Consider the following 11787-nt stretch of genomic DNA (forward strand, 5'->3'; position numbering starts at 1 on the left):
GTTGATACCAAAGCTAGAATTTGAATCCAGGCATGGTGGCTCCAGAACCTTCACTGCTAATGACAATAGAAGATAATGCATGAAAGATAGCTATTATATGTCAGGGGTTCTCCTAGGAATTGTCATATTCTGTTACTTTGTAATGCCTTCAATAACATGAGTCATTTCTCAACTAGAATATTTCTTTTTCTCCCTTTTTAGTTCTGGCCTGAGCCTTGAAGATTCAAAGAAGTTGACAGCATCTCCCAATGATCCCAAAGTAAAGAAAACCCCAGCTGAGCAACCAAAATCCATGCTTCCTTCAGAGGCCTCTCCTGTCAGAATTGTCCCAGTAGTCCCGCAGTCAGAGTGTACAGAGGCAGCATTGCAAATGCCGCCAGCAGGCAGAAAAGAAGAGCACGAAAGCCCAGACAAGGCACAGCCAAACTTCTCCAAACCCACAGAGCCCCCACATCCCTCCGCCAGCAATACGCATGAGCTTAGTAGCATTCTTCCCGTCAAGTGCCCAAAGGATGAGGGTCTCTTGGAGCAGAAGCCAGTTGCCTCTGCTGAACAGGAATGTGAGAAAGAGAATCATCTCACCACAGCTTCTCGTCACAACAAAAACAAAAGCCAAGAATCTTTGATTATATCCCCAAACAAACCCAAGAGTCCTGAGGTGGAAAAGCCAATAATGAAACCTACAGCAGAAGTAGGTCCACAGGAGACCACTAGGAAAGAACCTCCAGCAACTCTTGTTGATCAGAGCCCAGAAAGCCTCAAGAGGAAATCTTCTCTCACCCAAGAAGAGGCCCCTGTGAGCTGGGAGAAAAGGCCACGTGTCACTGAGAATTGCCAGCACCAGCAGCCATTTCAGGTCTCGCCACAGCCCTTTCTCAGTAGAGAAAGGGTCCAGGTGCGAAAAGTGCCACCTCTCAAGGTAAGAGAGTGTGCAGAACTGAAAAGGAGAGATTGTGTACACACTACGTTTTTGGTCATACCTGCTAAATTTCAAGTTAAGTTGTGGTATTTCTTAATGCAGAAGCAGTTGTATATATTTGGTAAGCATGTAACTGTGGTCTTATAGGAATAAAATTACTGACAAATAGGCATTTAGAACTGCAGTCGTAAATATTTTTATTGATTGATAAGGAAAATACTTGGGCATCTAATGTAAACCACTCCTGTGCTCACTATTCTTGTATCTTAAAACAGTTACGGAAATTGTCTTATGTGACAAAATAAGTACTAGACTAAGCATGAGGGAGCCATTGATGTGATCAGAAGACCTTATCTTTGTACCAGGAGCCTTAGAATTTGTGCCTTGGCCCTTTTCTTGGTACCGTAACTGATTTGATACTCGGTGGGTTACCACTACCTTTACCTCCTTCCTATTAAAGGAAATGTGTGTGGCTATCCTGTGTCACACTGTCACCACTGTTTACTTGAGGGATATTAGTAAGATGGAATAGTCTTGCTAAGCTCTGCTGCTTAGCATATGTCATTAATTTCTCTTTAGCTCTATGCTACCTGTCAAATCTTTCAAATTCTTCTAGGCAGCATCTGTGACTATCTTAATATATAAAGCCCTTTAAAATCCAAACACATTTTTACTCCTGATCTTCAAGATTTATTAATATTTGGGCCTGTGCTTAATGTCAGTTTATAGTTCATTCATTTTGTAAATAGAATTTATTCATTAATACTTTTTTATGAATAATGTTTATTGATACTGTTTTGCTTACCAAGAGCCCAAGGTACTGAGTTCTGCCCATTCACATTGGCATAGAAATAGAAAAATAAACCCAATAAAAGTACTTTCCTCCCCCCTTTTTTTATTTAACTTAGATGAGCCAAAATTAATACTATCAGGAAGTATTCCTTGGAAATACTCACTTACTAGAACTTGACCCATGTCGTGTACTACTTAACTTCTCACAACTGTCTTATCTTAGACCCTATTTTAAATCTTAACTTCTTAGACAAAGCTCAATGTAATTTATAACAGAATAAAACCTTTTAAACAAAATTTAAGTAGAAAACAAACTTGAAATTTAGTACAAATTTTATAGTTTAGTTACATGCATATGTGTATAAAAATTATATACACACATATGTGCACATTGTATGTTTTACATTCAGTATGCAGCTGGCCGTCTGTATCAGTGGGTTCTGCATCTGTGGATTCAACTAACCCACCTATTGAAAATATTCAGAAAAAAATAAAATAAAAATAACAATACAACGGTTTTAAAAATACAAATAAAAATTATAGTATAACAACTATATTTGTATAGCATTTACATTGTATTAGGTGTTATAAGTAATCTAGAGATGATTTAAGGTATACAGGAGGGTATGCATAGGTTAGATGCAAATACTGTACTATTTTATATAAAGGACTTGAGCATCCTCGGATTTTGGTATCCATAGGGGTCCTAGAACCAATCCCCCATGGATACCAAGGGACGACTGGACAATTAAAAAGAAAAGCATTTTATTCTTATGCTCTGCCAGGATAGGGCTTTTCAGCAAGTTAAATTGTTATCAGTACCTAGACAACTTGGAATGGTTTTGTACTTAAAAAGAAAGTATAATTTATTCTGCATAATTGGGTAATAGGGCTATTTACATAAATAACTGAAACTTATTTTTAAGTATTAAAACTTCTTATTTTAAAACCACTTTCAGGTTGGGCATGGTGGCTCACGCCTGTAATCCTAGCACTCTGGAAGGCCAAGGCAGGTGGATCATTTGAGCTCAGAAGTTCGAGACCAGCCTGAGCAAGAGCGAGACCCGGTCTCTACTAAAAAAATAGAAAGAAATTAGCTGGACAACTAAAGATATATGTAGAAAAAATTAGCCAGGCATGGTGGCACATAACTCTAGTCCCAGCTACTCAGGAGGCTGAGGCAGGAGGATTGCTTGAGCCCAGGAGTTTGAGGTTGCTGTGAGCTAGGCTGACGCCATGGCACTCTAACCCTGGCAACAGAGTGAGACTCTGTCTCAAAAACAAACAAACAAACAAACAAAAACAAAAACCACTTTCGGTGATTGTTTTTGTTTGATTTCAACATGTTATTAATGATTTTTAGTCATTATGATAGACATTATTATGCTAGGTATGGTGTTACTCTTAAGAGTGTTCTTGGGTTTGTCCCTACATAAAATTCCCCTAAACAACTTTCTTGTATTTAATTTTTTAGTTTTATCCATTTTTTCCCATTTTTCCCTTGCAGTCTCTTCCAAATGATATTAGTAAGGGACAATAATTGCTTCTTTCTTACTGTGGGCAGCTTGTAACGACTATGTGCTAAGTAAATATGCATCTAGGCTTAGAATTAGATATAATAAAATCGATTTAGCTCTTAGAGAGATTAAGTACATTTCATGATGTTACTAAATACATGGACTTTGTAAAATCTGTTTAAAAAAACCCCACAGCCTTAACTTTTAAATCACAAAGAATCAATTTTTCAGGACTGCAAACATTTGAAAAAATGGATATTACAAATAATGGAAAATCTTTAGTGACTTATTCTTAATTTAAGGATATTCAGAAAGATGGCATGCATTTTCTTAGAGCTTAGTGGCTTAATTTTTTTTTAATTAAATACTTTAGAACATCTGTAATAGTTATTTGCTCCTTTAAACTCAACCAACAACTAGAAGAGTTTGCATCTTAATGCATTCTAATTAACTCTAGTAACTTTCAAAGTATTGTTTAGGACAGGAGGCAAATTCATTTCAGACATGATATTTTTATGGTATGAAAATTAGTGATTTCAAACCTGATAGTACATCAAAATCTCACAAGTAGCTTTTTAGAAATACACTTTTTCCTAGGGCTGCTAATTTGTATATTTTGGGATAGGGCCCAGAGCATATATATTTTTTAAAAGCTGCAAAAGTAAATATAATACCAGCCAGGGGTGAGAATGGCTGGTAAACAGTATGTACATACTCCCTTATGTGGGTGGACATAGTGGGGTATACCTGTGGATCACATACTGCCTGCCTTCTAGTGCTCTCTGGAAGCCTCTGTAATTTGAGATAATTCACCTCAACTTAACTGTGTGCATAGAACAAAGAAGAGCAAGTATTCCCCTTGGTAGTAAAGCTAAGAAGTAAAAGACAATAATGATACAATTTTCTTTCTTTCTTTCTTTCCTTTTCTTCTTCCTTCCTTCTTTCTCTGCACCCCCAAACATAAACACACTTTGTAAAAATGTGGATACCATAGAAAGGTCTGTATCTTAATAAGCAGTTGTAAGTAGTTGTGACATTAGGAGAGAGTTGTGTTGAGAAAAGAGGTGTGGGGATTTAGGGTGGGAGTGGAAGGAGGGAATTCTTTGGCACCAATAGAAAAGGTCGAAGGCACCTAGAGACAAACTAAATGTTGCTATCTCCAAGGTTTAACCTCTCATCCATGGACCTCCCATGTTTGTCACAGGTGCCATATTGTTCATCTATTCTAAAACTGTAATGGCTGATTAAGTTATTCTTGTAAGTGAAAACTAAGCTCTGTCGTTTTTTTTTCCCCTCTATTTCTTTCAGATCCCGGTCTCCAGAATCTCCTCCATGCCGTTTCATCCATCGCAGGTCTCTCCCAGGGCTTGTTTTCCAGTCTCCATCATTAGTCCTAACAGAACAGGAGCCAGAACTCTCGCAGACATCAAAGCAAAAGCCCAGCTGGTCAAAGCACAGAGGGCAGCAGCTGCTGCAGCCGCCGCAGCTGCTGCAGCCGCCTCAGTTGGAGGGACCATTCCAGGACCTGGCCCAGGGGGTGGACAAGGTCCAGGAGAGGGTGGTGAAGGGAAAGCTGTTAGAGGAGGCAGTCCAGGCTCAGACAGAGTCAGTGGAACTGGAAAAGGCCCCACACTGGAACTGGCAGGAACTGGAAGCAGGGGAGGTACGAGAGAGCTTTTACCCTGTGGTCCAGAGACTCAGCCCCAATCTGAGACCAAGACCACCCCAGACCAGGCACAGCCTCATAGTGTCTCTGGAGCACAACTACAGCAAACCCCCTCAGTGCCTCCAACACCTGCCATCAGTGGAGCGTGCACAAATGTCCCATCACCAGCCCACATAGAGAAATCGGATAATGAAAAACTGAACCCCACCAGGGCAACAGCCACAGTGGCCTCTCTTAGCCACCCACAAGGGCCCAGTAGTTGCAGACAGGAGAAGGCACCTTCTCCAATAGGTCCTGCTCTAATCTCAGGTGCCTCATCTGTTCATTTTGCAGCTGATGGCACAGTTGAGCCCAAAGCCGGTTCTAGTAAGGATACACCAAACTCTTCAGCCTCAGCAAAGACAGATGCTAGTGCACCAGTGGCTATGACTCCCTCCCCTTTAACATCTTTACTGACCACAGCCACTTCAGAAAAGCTTCCTGTACCCCAGGTCAGTGTAACTACAGCACCTACCGGATCAACTCCATCCTTGACCTCTTTGTCAGCAGCTTCTAGCCTTAAAACCCCAGGAACTTCTTCACATATGAATGGACCCACTTCAAGACCAAGCTCTAGTATCCCTGCTAATAATCCTTTAGTTACTCAGCTGCTCCAAGGCAAAGATGTTCCCATGGAGCAAATTCTGCCTAAACCTCTCACCAAAGTTGAAATGAAAACTGTTCCACTGACTACAAAAGAGGAAAGGGGGATGGGAGCACTCATAGGTACCAACACGACAGAAAATAGCACCAGAGAGGAAGTTAATGAACGCCAGGCCCATCCAGCTACACAGATGGGTAAAACCTTACAAAGTAAACCGCTCCCTTTTCCAAGGCCCCTTCAGCTCTTTTCTGCTAAGGAGCTGAGGGACTCCAGCATTGACACACACCAATACCAAGAAGGACTAAGTAAAGCAACCCAAGATCAGATCCTTCAGACTCTCATCCAAAGGGTTCGGAGGCAGAATCTTCTCTCAATTGTGCCGCCCTCCCAGTTCAACTTCACTCACTCAGGTTTCCAGTTGGAAAACATCTCCACAAGCCAGAGGTTCATGCTGGGTTTTGCTGGCAGAAGGACATCCAAGCCTGCAATGGCAGGTCACTACTTACTTAATATTTCCACCTATGGCCGGGGTTCAGAGAGCTTTAGGAGGACCCATTCTATAAACCCGGAAGACCGTTTTTGTCTAAGTAGCCCCACTGAAGTCTTGAAAATGGGATATACAGACTGTAAAAATGCAACAGGAGATAGTAGCAGTGGCAAAGAAGACGATACTGATGAGGAAAGTACTGGTGATGAGCAGGAGTCCATCATGGTGAAGGAGGAGCCCCAGGTTTCCCACAGTTCTGGCAAATGGGACACAAGTTCGGGACCCCACAGTAGGGAAACCCTATCCACCGGTGATTGCTTAGCTAACAAGAATGTGAAGGCCGAGACACCAGTGAATGAGCAAACCACTTTAAGCAAGGAGAATTACCTGTTCACTAGAGGCCAAACATTTGATGAAAAGACCCTAGCCAGAGATTTAATTCAGGCAGCACAGAAGCAAATGGCTCATGCAGTGAGAGGTAAGACAATGTGTAGCAGCCCTGAGCTTTTCAATTCTACTGCTCTTCCTCTACCTGCAGACAGCCCCACCCATCAGCCTCTACTCCTTCCACCACTGCAAACCCCAAAGTTGTATGGAAGCCCCACACAGATAGGGCCAAGCTACAGAGGCATGATCAATGTCTCCACCTCATCTGACATGGACCATAACTCTGCTGTACCAGGTAGCCAGGTATCTAGCAACGTAGGTGATGTCATGTCCTTTTCAGTGACTGTCACTACCATCCCTGCTAGCCAAGCTATGAATCCCAGCAGCCATGGCCAGACCATTCCTGTTCAGGCCTTTCCTGAAGAGAACAGCATAGAGGACACGCCTTCAAAATGTTATTGCCGATTGAAAGCCATGATCATGTGCAAAGGGTGTGGAGCTTTCTGCCATGATGATTGCATTGGCCCCTCCAAACTGTGCGTCTCCTGCCTTGTCGTTCGGTAACGAGACTAGAAGGAGACACACTGTAAAGGAGGGGGAAGGGATGGGTTGACCAGATGTGTTTTTTGGAATCACAGAAATAAACAAGTAAGTTTCAGTTGTCTTAAGAGACAAATGTTACTTAATCAGGAATACAGAGTATAGATCTTTTACATTTTAGAGGAAGAGCACCTTGTATAGTAAGTCTAAGTCAAGCAAGACTTTGTGAATTTGTGACAAGTTTGCACTTAAAAAATCATGTAAATATGTCACATTTTGTTTAACATTTTTCCAAGTGTTTAGGTAATAATGTGTTATTTTGAATTCAGATTTATGTTCCACTTCATGTGACTCTGAGAAAAGTTTAATGCCATGCATGGTGAAAGGAAGCTTTCTTACCTTTCCTAAGAGGCCAGGAAAAGGAAGGAGTGAAGGAGTGGTCTAAAGAAGTGACCATTCATGCTGACTATGTCTTGACAGTCTGGCTGCAGGTCATTCATAGATCATTCAGCCTTTGCAGGATGTGGATTCAGAGTTTACTCAGTCCCTTTACCTTTCGTAGAAGCTTCTTAAGCTGAAGTATTTGATAAGGTATTAATTTCACAGGTAGTGTTTCAGATTCTGAAAGCTCTGACTTGGTTCTTGGCTTCTGTAAACCAGTACTGTGGCCAAGCACTCTGCTTGCAGTTTGTGGATCCCTGCTGTTCCCTAGTCCCACCCCTGCCCTGACATAGTGAATGTAGTTCGTGAAGGGATTGCTTCTCTAGTCCCCCCGCCCCGCCCCCGCCCCATGCCTGTGTTGTTATAGCCTGTACAGGGCAACAATCCCAGCAAAAAAATCCCATACTTAGTCATTCATGGAAACTTACAGTTTTGAAATACTAGCATAAAATGAATAGAAAAGTGTTAGTGATGGGGTGATTTGAACTACGTATTGTTAGGCAAGGGAAAGGAAACTGCAGAAACTGTTAAATTGAACGTAAAGAACTTCAGAGAACAATTTTAACACTAGAAACAAGGTAGCCTCTCTTTTCCTCTTCTCCCTCAACCCGTTACCTAATGTACTATAGTCAGTTGTCACAGGTAGAAAAGCTCATTAATACCACATTTGCTTATTCCATTTAACCTGTTTTGACCTCCCAGGCATATGAGGAGGGTGACATAATCTCATCTCTTACTTTGCAAACACATGTGTGGGCACACATACACACAAAAGTACACAGCACTTTTCCTGTTTTAGAAAATATGTCCCCTGTTTTGGATTACTGCTGTCTGTGCAACTAGAAATTTCTGACATAAAGGGGCTTCAGTGAGTGGCTTAGGGAATGCATGGAAAGGAAGAAAAATTAGCTCCAAAGTTTTGTTGTTTGTTTTTATTTCTTTTTCTTTTTTTATTTCCTTTTTTGTTTTTTAAATCCTTCTCTAGTGACTGAAGAATTTTTGAGTACATAATATTTAGGTCATGGTTAAAGAACATTAAAATAAACCTACAGTTTACCAGAATTTAGTAAATCGGAGAGTGTCAATTTGCATCATTTGCATGTTGATCTCAAGTCTCCCAATTGAAGTGTGTAAAGTAAAAATATTAGTGCAACATAGTACAGTTGTCTTTGTACTTAATATTCAGGATGTGATATTTACAAAATTCAGAACAGTTTAAACTCATTAGTTAAATCACATTCCAGATTAGGAGAAAGAAAGCAATAATAATCTCTGTTTTGCCCCGATTCTATTGCCCACCCCCCTTCCATCATACACTTTTTTTTTTTTTTTAATGCCTTCCCTCAGTCCTTGCCCCAAATGCCACAAGAAACTCACTTCACTATTGTTCATTTTTCATTTCTGGCTTTTTTGTGGCCCAAAGCAAATACAGGATTAATATCTGTGTTCTAGTTTCAGACAAGACAATATGATGTCCTTCCATCTTCCCCCTTTTCTTCCAGCACACACGCAGCTAAGAGATAAGAAGGCTGCAAGAATCCAGGGATAAAGAGTAAGTTCTCAAGCCAAGAACCAATAGGAAACAGAAATCATGGTTGTGCTCCAAATGTTCAGCACCCTGGGCAATCCAGGGGGTGAGTTTAGAAAGACTTAATGCCGGGTAGAATACTTCGCCCAGCCATTCCATTCCCCACCTTAGTGCCAGGGCTGAGGGCTGTCTGCATGCTGGAAGAGCTTGAATGTTTCAGAATTAACTCTATGCTAAATATCAGTTATCAATTTTGATTGATGAAAGTGATTTTTCTGCTGCGGCGCTTTCCTGTCAGAAAGGCTTTTCTCCATGGTTTCTGTAGACGGACAGACTGTGACCAGGAAAGGAGGAGGAAAGGCATCAGGGATTGTCAAGTCCATTCAGAAAGCAAACCATATTGTGCCTCTTCATCTTGACCCAGGCCGTTACAGATAGGTCCTAAGCTTTGCTGTTCACCAGATTCTCTCCACAAATAATGCGCAGCTAAATATTTGCATTTAGGAATACTTGTAAAACAGAAATGACCAACTATGTATACTGCCTCAGTCTTGACCAGATGAGAGAACAGTTTCAAGTTATCTCAAATTGGTAGTAAATTGAATACCAGTCTATTTTTCAGTTTGTTTCAAAACAGTTGTTTCAGGTAGAAAGCCATTCATTTTATAAGCTGAACAGAAAAAAATTACATAATATCTGGCCTTTCAGAAAATGAAGCAGTAGAAACAAGGAAACATTTAAATTATTACAGTGTAGTACTCCAACAGTACCTTCAAAGCAGTTTTTAACCTAGCTCTTGAGTTGTTCAATCTGAAATGTTTTATTAAATGCTAAGCTTATTCTTAGGGTATTACCTGACATTGTTTCCAGTGACTAGTCAGGCATCGTGCCTGACGCACATGCCTCCTGTGTACCCCTCTCTAGCCTTCAGATCACCCCCGTCTGCTGCAGGTCACCTCAGGAGATAGCATTAATAATGTATCATCTCAGTCTTATTTATAAACATTCTAAGTTGTCTAGTAGAGAAGACTCTGAATCTGAAAGACTTTTCGTTAATTAAAATTCCCCATTCTATTAAACAGAAAGTAAAGCCAAATACCTGGAGTGTTTGCCCTGCTTCTGTTCCCTTAACTCCTACACTCAAGATACTGGAGCTATCTGTGGTATTCCATGGAACATTTTTAAGATTAAGCGCTGGCCAGTGGGAAATTATTCTTGGGGTGGGGGAAGAATCATACTTACATGGGTTGTGAAGGCACATAAATGTATGTTTTAGATCGTATCTCAGATTTAAATAGCCGAAGGAAGACCTCACTGCCTTCCAGGTGAAGGTGTAAAGTCACACAGATTAATGACCCTACAGTTACCATTCTGTTGCTTATTAATTGCCTTTCTCCGCCCTAGAGATTCCTAAGGAGCCCTGGGGTGAACTGATTTGCTATAGTGAGGGGGTCTTCTCTGGTCATTACATTGCTATTTATTTCTAGAACTCACTGTCAGTGAGCAGTGCTGGGGTGGTTTTCTCTTTGACTCAGAGGTTTCACAGCATAGCAAGGAGGAAAAAGTCTCCCCATTGCATTACAACAGTGCGCTAAGTAAAAAAACTTGGCAAAGGGTAGTTTTCAGCTCAATTTATAGAATAGTCCAAAGAGACTTTGAGAAACATGATGATAGGCAGGGACCTTTCCTACCATGTTTCAATACCTACATACCTATTGAAAGAGAACAGTAGGTAAAACATTTCCTAAAGTTGAAGCAATAGCTTCATAGATTCTTGGTTACTTTATTTTTTTTAATGCTTTACATTTGATACAACTATTAAAGATCAATTTTAAAAATAGCTTTCCAGTAATATATTTTAAGTAATATATATTTTAATATCTATGTAAAAAGTGACAGTGGAAGACTTTGAATTTCTCATATATGGTATGTTTAATGTAGGACCTCACTGTTAAGGCACAAATTATTTCAAGGAAGTTACTCTAAGGACACTCAGATTATTTCCAAAAAAAAAAAAAAAAAAATGCAATAAGGGAATAGTTTGGGGGTTTATTTTTTATTTTAAAAGAAAATTGACTTATTTACCACAAGCTATTTTTTTCCCTTCAGGCTATAAGGTTTGTACAGACTGGTTTGGTAAATGCTAAACTTTTGTGTCTTTTGCCTTTTTAAAGGAATTGTTAACATTGGAATTGAGGGTATGTACAGAGAAGTTGGTGTCAACACCATTTAAAAAGTCATATTTTTTCACAAATATAGAAAAATCATTTTACATAAGAATTTTAAGTATTTGCAATAAATATATGTATATAGATTGTATGTATTCCTATATTCTTATTTTCATTTTATTATTAAGTAAAAGATCATTAAAAGTGAAAATAAAAACCTTGGAGTTTTTGGTGAATCTTGAGGTCTGACACACCTGAGAGCGGCATGGGGAAGGGCCCCGGTTGTTGCCTTATCTGCTGTGGGAAAGGTACCCCAGACTGTATGGAAGAGAGTGAAACGAGGGATTTGGCGATAAACAAATCAGGGTAGTGTATTTCTTTCAGAACTTAAGTAAAAATATGATCAAATCATCCTAGTCTGTCTGTCTCCATGTTTTCCTCGCTGATCTCTTCCGGCTCCTAACCACTTAATGTTACTGGAAAAGTGAAGAGACACGGTGCAGCCTCTTTCTCAATGTGCCCGCTGTTTGCTTCTAAATCCAAGAATGGTAAGGAAATATCTCAGGGGGGAAAAATAGGTTTTCCTTTCTCCATAGTGGTTAATAAGTTCATCAGCCGACATTCACTGCCTCCCCCTTCCATGCCCTCGGGATATGCGAAGTGATAATCCCCTGAAGATAAGGGAAAGCTTTTTTCTGT

General features: G+C 40.2%; 1 protein-coding gene across 1 annotated transcript in view; it reads left to right on the forward strand.

Annotated features, from left to right (window-relative positions):
• The window catches only part of ASXL2 (ASXL transcriptional regulator 2), a 121291-nt gene extending 113558 nt beyond the window's left edge, over positions 1–7733 (forward strand). Inside the window, exons 12-13 of the mRNA XM_069494516.1 lie at positions 202–919; positions 4537–7733. Coding sequence (XP_069350617.1) covers positions 202–919; positions 4537–6975 — 3157 coding nt within the window. The 3' untranslated portion in view covers positions 6976–7733. The remainder of the gene's footprint in view (positions 1–201; positions 920–4536) is intronic.
• Positions 7734–11787: the final 4054 nt, after the last annotated feature.

The sequence above is a fragment of the Eulemur rufifrons genome, chromosome 19 (assembly GCF_041146395.1).
Source record: "Eulemur rufifrons isolate Redbay chromosome 19, OSU_ERuf_1, whole genome shotgun sequence".
In the NCBI taxonomy this organism is placed as follows: Eukaryota; Metazoa; Chordata; class Mammalia; order Primates; family Lemuridae; genus Eulemur; species Eulemur rufifrons.